Raw genomic sequence first — 22,654 nt, forward strand, 5'->3', positions numbered from 1 at the left:
TATTCTCACAGATTCTTGGAGGGTTAAAACTAACTTATTACATATGTTATTTACTCCAAAAAAATTTTTTTTAAACCCATTTTAGACAAGAATAATATTAGCCAGAAGGCCTAACAATTTAGTCTACTTGGGAAGTGTGGATTCCAGATGTTAAGATCATGTAATAAAAAATTAAGAGCTATTTACATATAACATTTTTCTACACATTATATATTTCTAATCAACATGTACCTGAGGAAAAATATGATTACTAAATCAATACCAAAAACCATTATGAAACTCCACACAGATAAGAAAGTAGAATGATACGAGAAACATAGCACTCCAATGGAAATCAAGAACCAGGTTCTGACTGTGGCCTGATATTCTTTTATATTGTGACCATAGGGTCATCAATGAACATTCTTGGGTCTCAGTTTCCTCAGGTGTAAACAAACTGATTAAACTCTGGAATTTCCTCTTTAAAAATCTGTGTCTAAAAATTGCAACAACAACAAAAAATCCATGCTGATGATCTTGGTGAATAAGAAAAGACAATGCCATTTTCAAGAAAGTTAAAAACTTCTAAAAGATAAGGGAAGAAAGTAACTTTTCCAGGCGTGTGTCTGTGGGTATTACACTCCTGCCATGAGAAGTTTTTTTTACCTGCCGGGAGCGAAATTGACTAAGGTCACATGTTCCTAGTCAATTTCATTCACAGTAGGTGCTTTAAGACAGCAAAGCACCTCAGTTCAGAAATGGTACTATCAACTTACAGAGTAAACTTGAAAGCAAGAACATGTGCTTTTCAAAAGAATAGATTCAGCCATTTTTTAAAAAATGAAAAAGGGAGTTAAGTCTAAGACCAATTTTTATCTTCAATTTGATAACTAGCATTACTTTTGTACTAATTACAGTGCCTACCCAAGTTCAATTTACTGTCTTTTACACTCAAACTGTGAATTTCGCAATTTTGTCTCATGGTGAGTTTTGGAAATTATTACATATTCTTAAATGCGAGCCAAGGAGGCTAAGTCTGAGAAGCTCTGTATTAAACCAATGGAAAAGCAGAGGTAGAGTTAAGCACCAAGTGTTCTCATTATAAAACTTTAAGTGTAGGGGTTTTTTTACCCCTCTTTCTAAAACTTCCATAAATTGGGAAATGAAACAATGTAAGGGCCCTGGACATGAAAATAATTGTAATGATACAGACAGGAAATCTCATTTTTATAAATAGTTCTAAAGGCTAAGGACAGCCCCATGGTATTACAGTATGTTTCTCATTCTCCTTCACTTATAGACCTCAGCAGTAGTGTAGTGTTAGTCGCTTAATGACGTCCGACCCTTTGCGACTCCACTGACAGTAGCCTGCCTGGCTCTTCTGTCCATGGGATTCTCCTGGCAAGAATACCAGAGTGGGTTGCCATTCTCTTTTCCAGAGGATCTTCCCAACCCAGGGATCAAACCTGGGTCTCCTGCATGGCAGGCAGATTCTTTTTCATCTGAGCTACAAGGAGGCCTATATACCTCAACCTTACACTAAAAAAAAAATCAAGTAGATAGCATACACTCAATACACTAGTAGAATCACTGAATTCTTGCTAGCTTGCAAATGAATAAACGTGGATCTTTATAAAACTAATATCTAAGTCTAGTCCACAGAGGAAAATTTTAAAGAGAGTGGTACATAGGTGTACCCATTAGAAACTGGGCTCAGTTTATGTATCTTGCCACTTTTACCCTCTATTAGTGAAGATAAGAAAAATTCTATTTAACAACATAAAAGACCAAAGCTGTTTATTCATTACTCTGAGTCAATCACTATAAAATATTATCTGATGCAAATTTACCAACAAATAAGTGCAAATTTACCAATCAATAAGTAAGCCATGCTATCTTTTAATGAAATGTTCTTCAAACTACAGGTCAAAGCCAACAATTTAGTTATGGCCAGCAATGAAAAAAATGAAATACAGTAAAAGCAGAGAAGGCATTATTTAAAAAAACTTTTGTATCAGTTACAAGGCCCCCCCCCCCCCCAATATCCAAAAGTAGAGCAATCCTTGAAAACTTTAAGCTGAAATGATGTAAAATGAAGAAGCAATTACTTTAGGACACATCTTAACAGGTGCACAGAATAAATACAGCAGATGCTCAGAAACAGTTTAAAGCTATAAAGCTATGGCAGCTTTCTGCTGAGATGCTGACTGTAGTTTCCAGGGAAGGAGCTTGGGTTTGTCACACTCCCCAAGTGGCATAAGTGAACTTTTGAAATTCAAAGGATACCTGTACATATATGTATCTACATTTGTACTAGACTATAATTAATATAAATTGAATTTCTTAACACAGGTAACTACCATAAAAGAATGAAAGTGCTGCTTCAGTGACAGCGTAGGAGAGAAAGCATATATTGGAATCAGCCAAATTAGGTTTATAATCTTACCCTTAATAAGCTCTCTTTCAGCTTCAGCTTCTTCATATGAAAACAGAATTGGTATTTAACTCTCAAGGTTTTGGTAAGAGGATCAGAGATAACATAAAGTGCCTTATACTATATCTGATATGTAGTAAGCATTCTGCTGTTACAATTTTCAGTCACCAATTTAAATATGAGGTTTGAAGAACTGTAACAAACAAGTAGCTAAGATAATATATTTGAGAGATGCTAACAGGTCCAATTTTGCTCACAGCATTCACAGGGATACACAGAACAGAGAGTAACAGCATATGTTTGTATCTAGGTCATCATGGAATTACAGAAGGCTGTAAGGGAGGATGTATGTTTCATTTATGGATCTAAGAGCAAATAATGATTACAACATGATATAGTCATATTAAAATCAAGATCTGAGACTATACTTTCTCATCCAATTTCATCAATATTGTTACTATAGTATTAACACTAGAAAATAATATTTTCCCAGCAGTTACTTCCCAAGAAAAGGCATGGGGAAAAAAAAAAATCTCAAGTAAGTAAATCATTCTCCTAAGTAGGCAAAAGCAATTAATTCCTTCACCAAATATTTACTGAGTTTGTACTCACTACACATCATGCACTCTCCAGACCAGGCATTATAGCAATGAAGAGGAAACAGTCCCTATTGTGTTCTGGAAAATTTGGCAAAAAAGCTGAAGTACGATGATGCTAAAAGCCTTGCCCTAAATAGAAGAACCTGTCTGCAATGCAGAAGGCATAAGAAACACAGGTTCAACCCCTGGATCAGGAAGATCCCCTGGAGGAAGGCATGGCAACCCACTCCAGTATGCTTGCCTGGAGAATTCCATGGACAGAAGAGCCTGGTGGGCTACAGTCCATGGAGTCGCAAAGAGTTGGACACGACCAAAGTGACTTAGCACTCATGCAACTAATTTCCAAGTGAATAAATACAGTTTATCTTGAACTTCTGGGTAGCCAGCTTACTTTACAAATCACAATCTTTTAAATTTTCCCATTAATTTCAAAATAATTTCAAATATGGAAAAAAAGCATTTTTTACAAAACTGCCAGTCACATACTATGTAGCTATACATTCAAATTAGCTCAAAGACATTATTACATGTTCACTTTAAAATTTATATGCATGTCAAGAATAAGCAACTAAAAATGAAAATTTCAGGTAGGATATAAAACCATATGTGTGCTTGTATACGTATACATATATAATTTTTGAAAAAACATACTGTAGAAAACAGACTGGAAACAAAATATTAACAATGGCTACTACACAGTGGTATCACAGGCATATTTCCTATCCTTTCTGTCTTCTCTAAATTCTCTATGATATACTACAGTAATTAGAAAAAATTATTTTAAAAAATGGAAGCCTTCATTTAAACAATATATATAATTATAGGTGTATTACAACAGGCATTACCTAAAATTGCTTCAGAATTGCCTTACATTCTAAAACAATCTAAAATGCATTTCATAAATAAAACTAAATCTTCATATTATTATTATAAGGAAAAAAGCCTGATTTATTTTTTAAATGAGATACTGTACCCTCATTTTGGCTATTTTGCTTACTTTCTATTTAACATATCTAGCATTTCTCATTTAACATATCTAATAATGCAGCTCCCGAAAGACAGACATTTCAATACTTGAACATATTAGTTAGTAAAATAATACTTTCTGGAAATTATAGAATCCTACAGTATTAGTTTTCTCCACATTGGTAGTTCAGCACTTTTATCTTTCCTCTTTTCTTTTTTTAAAGTGGTTTATGTCTCAAACAAATCTATCATCAAGGACTTTTTTTCTGGTAAGATGAGGGATTCGGCACATGTGAAAGCTATTTTACCAATCGATGGAGCAGCAGGAATGAAAAAAAATGTATCCACAGAAATGAATATTCACATGGTTAAGTTATAAAAAAAACTATTGGACAAAAACTTATTCCAATTTCCTCAAAATTTTTGAGTTTAATTGTACACACAATAATGTCAAGTCCTTTTGGGAACATAAAGAAAATCAAAGGAAAAGTTCATGATATTTATGTCATGTCCATCCTTAGGGGGCAAGGAAAGGAGAGTTGTTAAAAGTGCATGTGATGATCTATATAAAGAGTTATAATATCTCATTTTCTTTTGAAGTATATATAAGTGTGAAAATTTAAAGATTTTCATTGGTAATAAGCTAGGAATTTCAAGGATTCCCCCCGCCCCCCACTCTTGCTTACTTGTATCTTGGGGTTTTCTGCAATGAATATTACTTTTGCTTCTCCTTAATGGAGAAATGTGGTAATTTAATTGAAATTTTAGAGATAAATTAACTTAAACATTTGATAAAGTGCTTATGCTTGATATTCTACAATTAAACAATAATAAATTTTTCTGGCTGAGGAGAAGAAAAATGTTCTTTATGTACAGACTGCTAAAAGGATTATAATAGGCCCACAATTCCAAAATATCATCAACTCTAAAATCCGTAACTCTTTTGGTGGTAAACCCTAACATGACCAGAAGTAAAGGTATCTATAATCATTATTTATCTCACTCAGTTTGAATATTTGTATCTTTTGCTGTTGAATATTTATGCCCAAGATGCTGTTGGAGTATTTACATATGGTACATATAGTACTTAATTACTTCTTTGAAATGTAAAAAATTCTGAATCCCTATATACATACACCTCCATAGGTTTCAGATAAGAAATTGTGAATCTGCATTAGGGATCTTAAGTAAACTTCTTTTATATCTAACATAAATTTATTAGCTTCTCTTGGAAAAACAAGAACTATCACATTAAGTTTATGCTTAAATCATTAGCTATTCAATGAGATTTTTAAAATTAGTCCCCACTGTAAAAATGGTCAGCTCCTTCTGATTTAAGACACAAAGGACTCCACATTCAAAATAATGTCTATGTATACTCCTTCTGTTTCACAGAGATTACAGGCTGCTATATAATCAACATAGTAGAGCCCTTAAATCATAAAATAGGAAGTTTATGAATTAGGTCTAGATTTGTTCATTAATACAGATAATTGGCAGTATATCAGAATACAGTATGCACCAAAGAAAATAATTTACATTATTTCATTTACTATTGGATATACTCTCATTTTGGGAAGAATTACGTTCATGACACAGAAATAGAACATTCTTAAATTTATTTTTTGCTTCTAAAGCAGCACATAGCAACAACAAAATGAGAATGGAAATATTTGTATTTATGCCAACAAAATTAAAAACATACATATAGCTTATACTTCTATTAAACTCTACTAGAAAAAGTTTTAAAACTCTAAAGAGCAAATACATAAATATAGAAACTCAGAGTATTATTTTTATAATGTTCCCCTAAGAAAATATGCCAAACAACAAGAAAAAAAGAATCCCCTTATTTAACATGGGGATTAATGACAATCATATTTAAGGACAGATACTCACCTTCTTTGGGTTGAGCCATAACTGGAGTCTGAGTTTCCTTTGTGTATGTTACAATTTCACGAGGAGGAAAGTCAACTTGTGTGATTTTAGCCATTCCAAGTTTAATAGGTCCTCGTCTGAATAAAGTGAACACAAATACTTTCAAACACTACAAATGATGCACTTTAACTACATCAAACCATGTTTTTTGGGAAAAGTAAGAATTAAATATAGTATACCCAACAGTGTAATTTTTTTTTTCCAACAGTGTAATTTAAACCCCTGTTTTATTCAAGAAAATTTAAATGAACAATTAATTGGCTTTATTTTAACAAAAGAATTAGAAGGTAGCAAGAACAAAAGAGATTTCTGAATCATTCAAGGTGTTTATTTTTCACTTTAAAAAGGCAAATAATTTAGTTTCTTAGAACAAATGTGTGGGTAATAACAGAGTAAAAAGATGGGAATTTCAAAGTAGACTGCTGAATATGGTTGGTTATGAGAACTGTTTTTAGCAGGGATATGATTCTGGAATTTTTTGTTAAGAGTTAAATATATGGATCTCACTCATACCACATTTAGTCTCCCTTCACCATTAGAAGACATCGGCTTTAAGAGTGAGAAATAACTTTCTGTTGAAAACAACTTTTTCTACTTATATTTTGCAGAAATTGAGAAGTATACAGTTAATCTAGATTATAAAATAAAATATTTAAACTTAAAGTCTCTAATCTGTGTGATCAATATTGTCCTTGATTCACACATAGACAAACTATTGTGCAGATTATTTTAGATCTAAACTAAAGCTACATATCTTCTGAATATCATGCAATTACTAAAGTCACTCCCATTTTAAATAAGTGAAATACACTATTTTTTGACAAACAGAAGAGAGTTGTGGATAATGAAAATGTACCAAAAGAAAAATATATTTTATTCTGTATCTGGGGGAAGTTTTTCTTATTATAGTAGATGTCTAAATTCTAAACCAAATATAGCATGCTTCCAAACTCCCAAAATTCTCAATAATGAATCTGTCTTACAAGAACATAAAGCTGGATATTTGAAATATATATATGTATATATATTTGGCAATATAACTTTTTTCTTATATAAACATCCTTTTCAAAATCCTGTACAAAAAAGTTTAATAAAATTACTACATTTAAAGAATTAATTTTCTCTAAGGTCCCAAATGTGGGCCACAAGAAATTTTTCATGTGTTTTCTACCTTGGAAATATCTTACAGAAAAAAAAGCATAATCAAAGAATTAAATGGAAAAATTTAGGAAGATTTGAAGTAACTTAGCATTCCAAGAACAAAATCTGAAATAAATTTTATATTCTAATTTTCAAGATATAAACCATATGAAAAAATAAATTACTCATATCTGAAATATAATTTCAGATATTTTTCATATCTGAAAAAAAGTGCTTGGGTCAACAACATTAAGAACACGTTACTAACTTGAGTACATATAGGGTTTAATAGATAAAAATCACAATACTACAACAAACAAAATAAGATTTAGGGATAGATTTGGGGAGATAATACTTTACTTATCCAAAGCCACTTTTACTGAGAACAAGCAAGCAGTTGGGGAGGGGGGAGCCTCAGGGCAGCCAACAGAGAGGACTTCCAGCTAATGTACAAGAAGCCCATATACTTTTCTTACATGGCCTTATTCAAGGTTTATTTAAGGGCTTCCCAGGTAGCACTAGTGGTAAAGAACCCAACTGCCAATGCAAGATACATAAGAGATGTGAGTTTGAGCCCTGAGACATAAGAGATGTGGGTTCGATCCCTGGGGTCGGGAAGATCCCCTTGGAGGAGGGCATGGCACCCCATTCCAGCACTGCCTAGAGAATCCCATAGACAGGGATCCTTGCAGGCCACAGTACAAAAAGTCACAAAGAACTGGACATGACTGAAGCAATTTAGCATGCACGTAAGGCTTATTTATTCTTACTTTAGACCTAATTTCTAAAGATATTAGGGACATATGTTTTAGAAGCTGCAAACTATCAAGGGAAAAGAGCTATCTGAGTCAGACACAGTGGCAGAAGTAAACATTTATAGTTTGCATTGGAGACTAGAATAAATAAGTAAATGAATAAATGAATAAATCAATAGCAATCTGGAGCCACAGTGTAGAAACCGACAGCTCTGTTCCTCTCAAAACCTTAAATATCATCAGGAAATTTTAATATAGGAAAATAAATTTTCATGTTGAGTAACCTAGAAAAGATTCAATTGCATGTAGAGTATGTATTTTTAAAAGTTTAGAAAGTTTGTAATACACTGTAGAAAAACTTACATCAAAAATATAGCAATAATAAAAGTAATTTAGACATTTAAATTCATAAGACTTAGGGTACCTATAAAATCAGATATATAAAATATTTTTTTCACTAATGACAGAGGACAAATGAGGTGTCACAGTGAAATATCACTCTTCGTATTATCTGTATGTTAGAAATTTAAGAAAAATAAAATTAGGACAATTTCACAGAGAATCAAATTAATTATAAAAGAGGGAAGGTAATAAATCTATTCAATACCCCAAATCGGAATCTGAGTGAAGCTGAAGAACTGATGGATCTGTATCCCAATGCAGCGTCCTAAATGGTTGTAGGACAACCATGAAGCATTAGCAAAAAAGGCCATAAGTTAGTCAAGCAAATACATTCTATGAATAGCTAAAGTACTGTTCACAATTAAAAACCACATGTTCTGGTTAGTACAAAAAAACACGAGATATCACTCAAATGCTCTAGTGCATGCAATGCAAACATACAACCTAGAATAGTTAAAAGACAGTATTTTCAGATTATAAGAAACTATTCTTGCAAAATAATGGATAAGAACAGACAAAAGAGCCAACATCCCAAATAACATGTTTTTGGATGATAACAAGCTAGGCTATACATATAGTTGAAATTTGAAGTTTCCTAATGAAAAAAGCATTAGTAAAAACATCTTAGTTAACATATCATAATCTTGCCCAAAGCATTAAATGTGTGCAGGAAATTGTCATATTGGTAAAGGAAATGAGTCAACACATAAGCCTTTTGGTAAGAAAACCAAAGACTATTCCACTGGGATACAAAATAGCTTAAGTTTCCAAAATGTGACCCTTATGTAATTTATGGGTTAAGCACTGCCTTGGGCTTACATGTCATCTGCTTTAGGAAGCAACTAAAGATATCTGTCTCTAGGAAAAAGCAGACTTTTTTTTGCCAGGAAAAATATTTTATGTTCAAAGAATTTATCTGAACTAAACTTTTGGAGAATATCAATCCTAAATAAGTATTCGGTTGTGTTTAGCCTTGCTTATTGGGGAAACAACTTCCACGGGATCTTTTCCAAAAGATTTAAGGAAAATTTAGTCATTACTAGAATAAAAGGTCCTTTATCACACTGGTACTCCTATAGATTAGCAATATGTAAGATAATTATGTATAGTACCATATGATGCTCAGAATCCCTATTAAAAAGTTAAGCACAATACATTCAGTGCTACCATCTTTGTCAAATATATTTGTTTCTCATTTATGCAACAAATTATAATGTACAACTAAAACTACTATAATATTTAAATATAAGAAATGAAATCTTTACTTGCCTATGCAACTTAACAGTAAAAGCAATCAAATGAACTAGAGAAATGCTTCATTTTAAAAATATAAAGAAAGATGTTGGGATTTAAATGGTAACATGTGTACACAAAGAAAGAAGGGGCCACAGTGAAGATTTACTTTATACTAAGCAATGAATAGCAACAAACTCAGGCTTTGTTAAACCAGAAGAGGTTCTATGAGATGCTCTCCAAGGAATGTTCTGTACATACCCTTTACATTCTCTAAGAGTTCGAGCTATTACCAATGACATAGAGCTCCTTGTTAAGGATGTCATTTTGGTCTAAAATAGAGTAAAACTCTACCTCAGAACAGAGCCAGTACTAAAAATATATTACACAAAGTATGGGATTATATTACAGGCATCTCCAGACATATAAATTAAAATTTTAATATAATCCTGACACATATAATCAAAAGTCCAAGAGATAAACTGATAAAGAATGTAAAAAAAAGGATAAGGAGCATGGATTACTCATTGAATAACTGTTATCTAAATCTTAGAGTTAACAGAAATGATTGAGAAAGTGAACTAGAATCTTAATGATATGCAACTTGCAGTCGAGAAAGTGAACTAGAATCTTAATGATATGCAACTTGCCAGTCAGCAAAGTTACAGAAATATTTTTCATGGCCTCCTATGTATTTATTCATAAATTACCACCAGGCCGAACAGAAACTTTTGGCATTGAGAAACTGTGATTCAGATGTTTTGATATCATACTTGGAAATGTCTAATATGTTTTTTTCCTATTCCCCAAGTGTAGTAATCCATCGACTGTCTTGGCCAGCTAAAGGAGTTGAGTGTATAGGTTTATACATCTCACACATCTTCATGCATTTTGCTGTTTATTTTTTCATTATCATCATGCCAGCTCAAATTATATCCATTCTTTTTCTTTCTCACACTCTAGCATTCTTTTAAAAAGTCACATATTTTAAAATGCGATTACTTCACTGCCAATATCATCAATTAATCAACAATGTTAATTATTTATTATGGAATCTGGAGATGATTTAAAGGAATTCATAGTCTTCTTGCTGTGTGTACATATATGTTAAAAAGTGAACATATTTAGTCCTCTTGAAAATTAACAATTAAAAATTAGTTTGGATTCTCAAAAGAGATGACATATATATTAAGACTAAAAAGATATCAAGTCATCTCACTCAAAAAGAGAATTTCTCTCCCATTAATCTTGTACTCATTCTCTAATAAAAAAATAAATACCCTTTTTTAAAGGTATCTTTGATGTTAATTTCTCATTTTTATATTAATTTCTCAAATGCTTTCTTCTCTGCAACCACCCTGTGTGATTTTTCAGTCTTTTAACTTTACTGAGGCTTTCAATAGCTAAGTCAAAGATCTCTCTTGGTAATTGTCACATTGCATTTGAAAATATGTGGATTGTTTTAAAGTATCTTTTGATCATGATTTCTAACATAATTTCACAGTGATAACAGACTTGAGAGCACAGGTATGATTTCAATACCTTTAGACCATGAAATTTTTGCATCTTGTTTTATGTCCCTGGATATGTTTCAGTGTCTCCAGGTCTATAGTCTATAGGAACTTGAATAGAATTTGTATCCTGCTGTTGTGTGAAAATTGTATAGATTTTAATTATGTTGAATTGGTTCATAGTGCTTTTCAGGTCTACTATATCCTTCTACTTTTCTGTCTGTTCATTCTACTAATTTTTGAGAGTTTGATATTGAAACTCCAACTAAAAACACTTATGTATTTTAAAAAATTGCAATATAGTGGAACTATATGTAACTTTATTCTGTATTTTCCAAGTCTCCTGTAAATGTTATCATATTTTCATAATATAAAAAATAAAAATACATATCCCTAAAGATACTTAAATACTCATTTTCTTGTTTTACATCTACAAATCTACACTTTAAACACAATTTAGCACATTATTCTTAGGATTTTTCAATACAGTGAATACTATATTTAAGTTATATAAATTAATGAGCATTAGAATGCAAGTTCCATGAAGGCAAGGACCAAGAACGTTATTTTCTGTGATAGCCTATAGCACTTAACATTAAATTGGCAATTTAATTAATATATATTCTAACAAAATAAACATATTTCTTAACAGTTACTTACTTCCTATACCAATTTACAATATTCCAATTGGATCTCTCTAATAGTCTTTAGGTTTTCCAATGAAACTCAGGTGGTCATATTTTAATTTGCATACATGCTACATAGTATTTTTGAAAGCAAACTAGCTGATGCTGCATTAGAGTAATCTTTCTATTCCTGTTCAAAATCAAGAACAGTGAATTAACACAATACAGTATAGGCATTAAAATAATATATAATATCAAGTAAAGAAATTTAATAAATATTTTTTTGTGTTTTTTACCTTGGGAAATATTTTTACTTTGGTAATGTATTATAAGGGAAAAATAAAGCCCTTCTGAAAATGCCACTTGTGTACTAGGAAAGGAATACTAACATATTTGTATAAAAATACAGAAGTACAAAAGCATGAAACAAATTTAGCCTTTAAAAATGAACTTAGATTAAATAAATTCAGCCTTTAATCTATAATATATTCTTTTATCATGTCACTTAACATCCACAAAGATTATTGCTTAAATCTGCAGTTTTCAGTTCTATAAACAGAACAGGTTTGGAAAGCATATCTCACACTCAGACTGGTAAGCCTTTTGTGTCTTCTAATTGTTAATGACAACTTGATTATTCAGAAAGTGATTAAAGGACTGAGTTTATGGATTAGTTAGCCCCTTTTCTTCTTTTTTTTGTCTTGTCTTTTAGATACTCATTACTTGTTTGCAACTTCAATCGAGGTGCCTGGGCACAAAGATAAAACTTCTTAGCTTACTTCTCATTAAAAGGTGTGTTTAGGTTTTCCTGAGGAAGACATGTAACTTCCTAGCCCAAAATAAGGATTCTGAATAAAGCTTTTTAACTGGCTATGTTTAGTCTCATTTCAGTTGCCAAAAGAAATCAAAATGTAAGATGTTGTTAAATAAAGATTTGGTATTATTCGGAGTGTGACAGAGAAGTAATACTTTTCTCAGTACGGTATTTGGAAAGAAGTTGAAATCTTACTGAATGTTTGAAAATCAAGTCCCAACATGTATACAGGATGATAAAACAAATGTGAGATACTGTTTTACAAGGAAGATGCAAGTTCAGGAAAACTTGGCAGTGAACTTTTTTTTTTTTAATTGAGGTATAACTGGTATATAATATCAGTTTCAAGTATATAACATAATGATTTAATATTTGTATATATGGTGAAATGATCACCATAAGTCGTCTAGTTAACATCCATCTTACATAGTTATAAAATTTTTTCTTATGATTTTCTCTTTCTCTTTAAGACCCAATCTCTCAGCAATTTTCAAATATACAACATATTATTGTTAACTACTGGAGAGGAAATGGCTACCCACTCCAGTATTCTTGCCTGGAAAATCCTATGGACAGAGGAGCCTGGCAGCCTACAGCCCATGGGGTCACAAGAGTCAGACATGATTTAGCAACTAAACCACCATAAGGTGTTTATATATATATACACACACACACACACACACACATATATATATATATGTAGTTAAACTGTTAACTATAGTCTCCATGCTGGACATTTATATCTCCATGACTTATAACTGGAAGTTTGTACTTTTTGACCCCCTTCACCCATTTTGCCCACCCCTTACCTCCCCCACCTCTGGCAAACATCAAAAATTTTAAAAATGAAAATAAAAATGAATCAATCTTTTCTCTGTATCAATGAGCTAGTTTTGGTTTTTAAATTTCACTTATAAGTGAGATCATACTGTATTTGTCTTTCCTTTTGATTTCTTTCATTTAGCATAATGCCCTCAAGCCAGTAACTACTTTTTAAAATTTTTTTGAAGCCAGTAAACACTCAATGTTTCCTTAGCAATTATTCCTTATTCTTGATATTTTATGTGTTATTATTTTCTACCTAATTAGAATAACTTAATAGAATTAGGCTGTTTAACTGAATTGTTTATTTCAATTACCAGATGGAAACTAAGCATAAGAGAGATTTTACACTATTTATACCCAAAACACTCACATAATAACCAATACACTGCTGCTTAAATAGAAAAAATAATTTAATGAATTAACACTTCTATTTTTAATATAAGAAAATCAGCATAAATCAGTTAACTAGTCAGTAGCTAAATTAATCAAGTGTGACAGTAAAATAACGTTTTTAAAAAATTTCCCCCCAATTTACAATAAACAATTTCTGTGTCATTTAGATTTCAAAATGTACGACTAACTCAACATAACTATTTAGAGTTGCTCTATACCACTGACAGTAACTGGGTAGTAAATGCATTCTATCATTAAAATATTGAAAGAAGATTACTGTACCTAGATCCCACTGCGCCATCTCCAGAGTCCTGGCTCCCAGCTTCGCTTGGTGTGCTCACAGATTTGGAGGATGGAGACATAGGAGGAGGGACTAAATAGTGAAATAGACAGGTATCCGCTGTTACTACACGGAGAGGTTGCTCAGCTTATGACGTTTCAAAAGTAATTTAATATGAAGTAATTTAACAAAAAAGAAAAAATAATGGCAAACCAAAAAACAAAAGTACATGAATGAAAATGAACAGTAAAAGAAGAGGAGAAAGACAAAGTTAACAATGCATGCTGACGATTCATGCAATTTCTCTGGCAAAATGCATTTGGGCTTTATATTAAAAAAAAAAAAAGGCAAGATTATGAAAGGATGCATTTTCATTTCGGCCAACACCAAATGTGGGTACTAATTTTCAAAGGAAAGCATTCCTTCTCCCCTTTCTAACTTTTTGCTTTTAAGATCACCAGATCATTTATTTTTTGTCAATCTTTTCTTTAAAAAAAAATTAATGTCTTAAATGATATAATTTTCCCCTCCAAAAAAAATAAATAAAAAGAGCCAATTTAGAGAAATGACTACTGGTAAAGGAATGACTCCTTTAAAAGTTCATTAGTTTCCAGCAATTTGGGTGAAAAATGCAAACAGGCCATAAAACAACATGCCTTCTAGACATGATGCATAACATAAAGTGATGCATGCAACTTAAACAAGGCAAGGCTTAATGGTAACTTCCTTACCCCAGTATTCAGAAAAAACTGAAGTGTACAGACAAAGATACAGACACCCAAAATATTCTTAATCCCTTCTTATAGAAAAATACACATTTTTCATAGTATATAAAACAAACAGCAAATGCTCTCCCCTAACTTGCTACTTTTAACATTAGATACCAAAAGTTGAACATGAGTATTTCATGCTATTATACTTGTAAACTTTTTGATTACCATTTCAGGGAGTATAAGAGGATCATCACTGCCATCTTCTGGTTCAATTTTACCATAAATGCCCCCAACCCCAAGTATCTTTTTTTTTTTTTTTCCAAGTATCTTTTTAAAATAATTTTTCAATATACAATATCAAGTGACTAATATATTTTATGTTGAACTCCAAGCCCTTCTTTTAATAGTTTAGTGAAAAGAAGGTTAAGTTCCTAGTTACATAGGAACCAATCTAAAAAAATATGTACTTAATTAAAAGTCTATGTTTTTGGAATAGTCACTTTCACTGAATCCTTAAAATTATGTTTAAATGTTTACACATGCTTCAGTAAAAACAATGGGTTTGCTAATCTAACAAAATGCACCAAGTGTAGTATGATGATTTATATCTTAAACATAGGCACAAAACAGATCAACCTTAGTTTTCAATGCCAAATTCTACTGGAAACCATTAGGAAGATTAGAAGGAAAATAAACACAGCTAGAATGTTGATTTCCTGAGATACTGTGGTTAATTCTTGCTCAAATTTCAAAAGACCATAAAAATATAATAAAAGGTTTCTAATTTTGCAATTAAAATCTCTTGGAAACAATGCTAAAACCAGATTGCCTTTATATAATTCACATGTGGATAGTACTGTGCTAGGGGCTGTGTGTATAACTCAAAGTAGCTAAACATGACTTGTATCTGAAATAAAAGAACTTCAATGTCCCCTAACTTCTCTTACTTTGCCAGCAAAGGTCCATCTAGTCAAACCTACGGTTTTTCCAGTAGTCATGCATGGATGTGAGAGTTGGACAATAAAGAAAGCTGAGCGCCGAAGAATTGATGCTTTTGAACTGTGGTGTTGGAGAAGACTCTTGAGAGTCCCTTGGACTGCAAGGAGATCCAACCAGTCAATCCTAAAGGAAATCAATCCTGAATATTCATTGGAAGGACTGATGCTAAAGCAGAAGCTCCAATACTTTGGCCACCTGATATGAAGAACTGACTCATTGGAAAAGAACCTGATGCTGGGAAAGATTGAAGGTGGGAAGAGAAGGGTCAACACAGGATGAGATGGTTGGATGGCATCAACTCAATGGACATGAGTTTGAGCAAACTCAGGGGGCTTGTGATGGACAAGCCTGGCATGCTGTAGTCCATGGGGTCGCAAAGAGTCGGACACGACTGAGCGACTGAACTGAACTTCTCTAAGGTTAAGTTTTTCCTCATCTTTTTGTCCAACTCTCACTGTGAGGCTTCCCCCAAGTCCCAACTGATATAGTAATAAAGATAATATCTAACAGTGGTTTGTCTACTGTGCTGTAAGCATAAGCACAAATATGCGTATTGAGTTATAGTGAGGTACTACAATGTTTTCATATTAAAGATTTCCAAAGAAGAAGTTTTTAGCTTTTTAAATTATTATACTTAACTTTAGGCTTAGGAAAATAATTTTTCTAAGTATACATAAATGAAAGATTTGAGGAAAACAGTGATATTCCTATCAATCTAATTGTGATAAATTATAAAATTATTTTCCAGTTAATGTTTTTTCCCCTTTCTGGTGACTTTAACTCTAATCAATAAGTTCATCATAGTATCTGAACTAGTTAAGACTGTGTTTAAAAAAATGCTACCTCAAATATTTTATGAAAACAGGTTAAACAGCAATTATACATACATAAGTAAATACATTAAATTAGGCAATTCTCAAAAGTTTCAGAAATAAAAAATAAATCACAGGGGTGATGCAATCATGGAGAAGGCAATGGCAACCCACTCCAGTACTCTTGCCTGGAAAATCCTATGGATATACCACTCTATATTGAGAGTGGTATATCTGAGACTTATTGGGTTGTACACAAAAAAAAAAAGAAAAAAAAAATAAATAAATCACAGGGGTGATGCAATCAAATTAACACAGATCTTCAGCCAGAAGCAAAATAAATCACAACTTCAAGTTTGTAACTAGACAAAAATCTCTTTCTCAGAACTATTCTTTCAACCAAAAGACAGTTTTCAAACCAGCTGATAAAGACACTCATTAAGGACTCAAAGTTTTATTTGGCCCACCAAACTCATCTTGCAACATCAATCTATACCACAGAAGGGACAAATCTAGAAAAAGAATATGACTATCATTGAAAAAGGAAGAATGTAAACAGGAAAAAAGGGAAAGGAAGCATTATTTGGTGACAACCTTATTTTAACCCAATTAGTCTAGAAAAGTCAAAGAATATAGTAACTGCACAATAAGGCAATGTCACTATACTCCCAGCCTCCAATAAACACCACCCAAAAATGAATAAACGCGTGCACTCAGGAAAGCTTAAAAAAAAAAAAAACAAAAACAAAAACTAAATAGCTCATAGCCATTCAAATTTCAGCAAAGACTTAAATTCTAGAATTCATTTTCAAAAATGGTTTAAGAGTACAATCAGCTTTAGAAATAACATATAAGCTTTATTAATTAGCCTTTGCCAAGTACCTGAAATATGATTTGCATGATTAGAACAGTGATTCAATCAGATTATCTTCACCATACAGTTCTGTATATAGTCTAAAGTAAGGCTTTAAAAATGGTACAAAATAAAAGATTTATGAGTGAGTATTATATGAGTGAATCAGGTGAATGAATTTAAATTTCTTAGAAGTTTAGAGCAGAGATATCTAATCCTTTCTTCAAAAACCAAGGAAGAAATGTGAAGTAAACTGAAAGACAAATCTACCCCCATTAACTGCACCGATCATGCAAATAATACTGGAAGGCCGTGACATTGATTCTTGATGACAAAAAGCTAACCAAGAACCAAGAAGGCCTCTTCTACTAGCTTAGAGCTTGGCCTTCCCAGGATATAAAATTAACGCTGTTGCCAACTGGTCTATGAAGAAAATAACTAGAAATTTTAAAACCACAAAGGACTTGGGTATGCACCTAGATTTAGAAACCAGAGTCAACTTTGAAGTCAACCACTGAGAACTACACAAAAGTCACAGACATGAACAAGGATGGTGCACAGCCCAATTATTTTCGAAGTAGAAGAAAGTCTCTAGCAAGAAGGGGCTCTTGCCAGGAAGAAGAACCCAGAAAAGGTGGACAGCTAAAGAAAGTAAATGTAGGGAGTGTTGGAAGAGCACAAATGGGAGGAATGAGCTTCTGAGATAACCAAACCATGTGAGGCCTCTTACAGCTCATCTATGGTTCTTGGCACTCAAAAGGCTGAGTTACACAGTAATGCCCTCTTGTGGCTATAAGTGTTTCTAGACTGGAATATTAACATTTAAATAACTTTAAGTTTTCATACTTTATCTTTTTTGTCTTGAAAGATGATGCTTTAAACTTTAATTTTCTGAAATATCAATTTCTTCCTTTCCTATGACCCCTTCTTCTGATAGCGTTAAATCCCTCCTCTAATCTCCCCTAAATGTTTCCTTTATTCTCTTTAATGTTTCAGACCAAAGGTAAATTTTGTAAAAGAAATTAATAAAATTTTATTGCATTAAAATACTATAAGAATTGTTAAAATTAAGCTAAACCTGAAAAAAATGACTTGATAACATAGAAATTCTATCTAAAAATCAGAATTACTAGTTATTAGATAAATAAGTGCTAGGGAATGTTGTACATGATGACTAGAGTTAACACTGCTGTATGATACATAGGAAGAAAGCAAATCCTAAGACTTCTCATCATTAGGAGAAATTTTTTTCTTTTTCTTTTATCTATGAGATGATAGATGTTAACCAAACCTACTGTAGTAATCCTTTCACTCTGTGTATGTGTATATATATATACACACACACACATAAGCATATTACATATGCACATAAATCAAATCATCATGATATACACCTTAAACTTATACAGTGATGTATCTGTCAATTATTTCTCGATAAAACTGGAAAAATCAGATTTAAAATATTGGAAGTCACAAGAGAAGGAGATAAATGAAGCTATACTTACTTTGACTACCAAACTTTGTTTATTCCTAATAAAAAACTGATTATCACAGTATATAGAAGCAATATACTATGCCCTACTGATACAGATTCAGGCTACAGAACAACTGACAAAATCTGTTTTCATCTCTGTAAGATGGTTAAAACAGTAGTCACACATTCAAAAAGATTCACTTTTTTGGGGGGTGGGGAAATCAGTGTTTATTAACTCCACATTTGATGAAATATGTCTTGAAAGTTGTGCCTAAAATTAACTTTAAGACTGGCCACTTAAATTTCATTAAAAAAATAATCAAGCCATATTTCTTTTGTGAAATATTCAAATTTCAATTTCCACTATGCATTTTGCTTAAATTTAAACAAGATTTTGTTGTTACTGTTTTTAAAGCAGATGGCTTTTATTGGTCTTAGTAGGTGGAAAGACATATGACCTAATAATAATTGAATAATCATTTAAGCATCCAGTCTGCAATGGACACCAGGGATAAAAAATGTAACATGCTATCACTGTTCTTAAGGACCTCTGACAAAAAAAAAAAAAATCAAATGATCAAATAAATAATCTATCAGCAAAGAGAAGCTAAGAGCAGTCGTCTTAGCTGTATCTCTTTAAAAAAAACTAATTCTTTTCAGCAGAATTTTTTTTTAAAAAGGGAAAAAGTACATTTTAGCTAAAACTAGACTGATGTTTTTAATAAATCCTTTTGAATATTCTAGTGGTGTTTTCATACTTCTACGATTTAAAAATATTTAATAAATACATCTGTAGTGAAAAGAAAAACAAGTATCCATCCAGGTTATGATACAGAAACTACTTTTATTGTTACTATCCAGAAAGTTTGACAGCCAATGCTTTCGCCTGTATCCTTTATTCTCCAGGCCTAATTTCAAATAAATACTAGAAAGATCTTTAGATATTTTTGAGAGAACAGAAGGTGGAAAACTACACAACTCACTTAATGAGATTACTATAATCATTATAATAAAACCAGACAAAATATAGTAAAAGGAAAAAAACTACAGGCCTGACTCTGAGTTATAGATGAATTCCTAAATACTAGTGCTATGTAAGAAAAATATTTTCTCATAACTAAGATGGATTTATTCCAAAATGTAAGCACGCTTATACATTTGAAAACCTAACAATATAAACTACATGAACATATCAAAGGCAATAAAAAGCATATAATCATCTCAAAATATGAGAAGATCCATGAGTTTGTCATACATATTTTGGTGATTTTAAAGAATGTCAAAATTCGTTGTGAATGTGGGCTGGACTTAGTGACTCTCTTCCAACAGACAGAATATGGCAGAAGCCATGTTCTCTGACTTCCAAGGTTAAGTCATAAAAGGATAGCTTCTTTCCAGCTCTCTTTCTCTTGGGACCGCTGACACACTGCAGCCAGGTGACATGCTGCCAAGGATACTCAAGCAGGCAGTTTTATGGAATGGCCCACACAGATAAGAACTCAAGCCTCCCACCAACAACCAAAGCCAACCTGCTGGCCACGTGACTGAGCAAATCACATGGCTGGTAAAGCATATCCTCAGGCCCCAGTCAAACCTTCAGCTCTGACTGATCTTGACTTCAACCTCATGAGAGACCCTGAGCCAGAACCACCAAGCTAAACCACTACCAAATTCCTGACTGGCAGAAACTGTGAGTGATAATAAACCTTTATTATTTAAAAAAAAAATCAAACTGATACAACAACAAAAAACTTGAATAGACTAAAACCATTAGAAAAACTGAAATGGTGAATAACTCCTGTTCTCTACTATCCTCTGGGGACAAAAAGCATAATCTGAGATAATTTTACAGTTGAGTTCTACCAAGTGTTTAAGGAACAGATAATATCTATCTTTTACAACTGTTCCACAAAACAGCAAAAGAGAAAGCTATCCAACTTATTTTAAAACCAGAACCATGGTGGCCACTGAACATGAAGAGCATAAGAAAATTACAGGCAAATTTCATTTATAGGCATACACAGAAAAACCCTAAATAACATAACTAAATGGAGAAAAATTAGGTTGGATCCCTGCCTTCTAAAGGTGAAGGCTAAAATAATAAAGAAAATGTAGAATATATTTGTATTCTCTAAGTAGGAAAGGATATCTTTTAAAAGAAGACCAAAAAAGGGAGGGAGTTGTTGTCTATAAATGGTAGATCTGACCACTATTAAAATAAAAGATTTAAACATATCAAAATGTTCTATCCTTGATCAGGGATCTAAGACCACATGCTCCAGAACAACTAGCCCCGTGCTGCAACTACTGCGCCTATGCGCTTTGGAGTCCATGTGGCACAACTAGAGAGACTGCATGCCACAACTACCGAGCCCAAGCACCAAACTACAGAGTCCACATGCTGCAAGGAAAGCTCCCTCATGATGCAAAGATCCCAGGTGCTGCAACTAAGACCCAATGCAACCAAATGAATAATTCTTTTTTTTTTTTTAATTTTTTTAAATAATTCTTTTTAATGAAGGATTCTGTTTCAATAAAAGATACTATGATGGAAGCAATCTAAATGTCCTTTGACAGAGGAATGGATAAAGAAAATATATGCAATGGAATATTATTCAGTCACCAAAAAGCCAAAACAATGACATTTGCAGCAAAATGTATGGACCTAAAGTTGTCATACTGAATGAAGTCAGACAGAGAAAACATATCATATGATATCACTTAAATATGAAATCTAGAAAAAAAAAAAGGTACAAATGAACTTATTTACAAAACAGAAATAGAGTCACAGATGTAGGAAACAAACTTATGGTTACCAGGAGGAAGAAGGGATAATTTGGGAGATTTGGACTGACATATACAGTCCATCCTAAAGAGATCAGTCCTGGGAGTTCATTGGAAGGACTGATGCTGATACTGAAACTCCAATACTTTGGCCACCTCATGCGAAGAGTTGACTCGTTGGAAAAGACTGTGATGCTGGGAGGGATTGGGGGCAGGAGGAGAAGAGGACGACAGAGGATGAGATGGCTGGATTGCATCACCGACTCGATGGGCATGAGTTTGAGTAAACTCCGGGAGTTTGTGATGGACAGGGAGGCCTGGCGTGCTGCGATTCATGGGGTCGCAAGACTGAGCGACTGAACTGAAATGACTGACTGATACATAATAGTACTGTATAGCACAGGGAACTCTTTTCAACACTTGAACTATATGTGAAAAGAATCTAAAAAAGAGTGAGATATGTATAGACATAACTGATTCACTTTGCTGTACATCTGATACTAACACAACATTTCAAGTCAACGATACTTCAATAAAATTTTTTTTAAATACTGTAGAAAATAAACTAGGAGAAGGTATTTTTAAAAAGACTAAAACAAATAAGTCCTCTCTTAAGTATACAAGGAACTCCTACAGCAAAATAAAGAACCCTAATAGTAAATGGACAAAGAACATGAATATGCAATTCATAGAAGGGAAAATGTGAAAAGTAGATAAACGAAAAAATGGCCACTCTCACTGTAAACAGATAAATGTATATTAAAACATTTTGACATACTATTTTATACCCATCAGGTAGACAAAAATTAGAAAGTTGGATAATATCAAGTGATGTGGATACAGTGAAACAGTTACTTTCTCACACACTGGTAGCAGAAGGATAAACTTATTCTTCAGAGTGGTAGGTAGGACCTAAAAAATCTAAGTCTACAATAACATACCAAGCCAATTCTTCAGCATACATTCCAGAGAAACTCTTCCATAGTCCTTTCAAGGGAAAAGAATATATTCTTTGCAGTGTTGCTTGTGAAAGCAAAGCAAAGAGACAGAAGAAATCACTAAGGAACAGATAAGTAAAATACAGTATATGATAGAATATTATGTATCAGTCAGAAATAAGTAAC

General features: G+C 32.6%; 1 protein-coding gene across 7 annotated transcripts in view; it reads right to left on the reverse strand.

Annotated features, from left to right (window-relative positions):
* The window catches only part of DYNC1I2 (dynein cytoplasmic 1 intermediate chain 2), a 54,032-nt gene that overhangs the window by 25,477 nt on the left and 5,901 nt on the right, over positions 1-22,654 (reverse strand). For 4 of the 7 annotated variants that reach the window (XM_043894351.1, XM_043894349.1, XM_043894350.1 and 1 more), the window contains exons 4-6: positions 13,898-13,988; positions 8,419-8,478; positions 5,878-5,993 (exon numbers count right to left, since the gene is read on the reverse strand). In XM_043894351.1, the coding sequence (XP_043750286.1) occupies positions 5,878-5,993; positions 8,419-8,478; positions 13,898-13,988 (267 nt within the window). The remainder of the gene's footprint in view (positions 1-5,877; positions 5,994-8,418; positions 8,479-13,897; positions 13,989-22,654) is intronic. The other 3 variants (XM_043894354.1, XM_043894353.1, XM_043894352.1) reach the window with 1 other exon arrangement.

This window comes from Cervus elaphus, chromosome 33 (genome assembly GCF_910594005.1).
Source record: "Cervus elaphus chromosome 33, mCerEla1.1, whole genome shotgun sequence".
Lineage (NCBI taxonomy): Eukaryota > Metazoa > Chordata > Mammalia > Artiodactyla > Cervidae > Cervus > Cervus elaphus.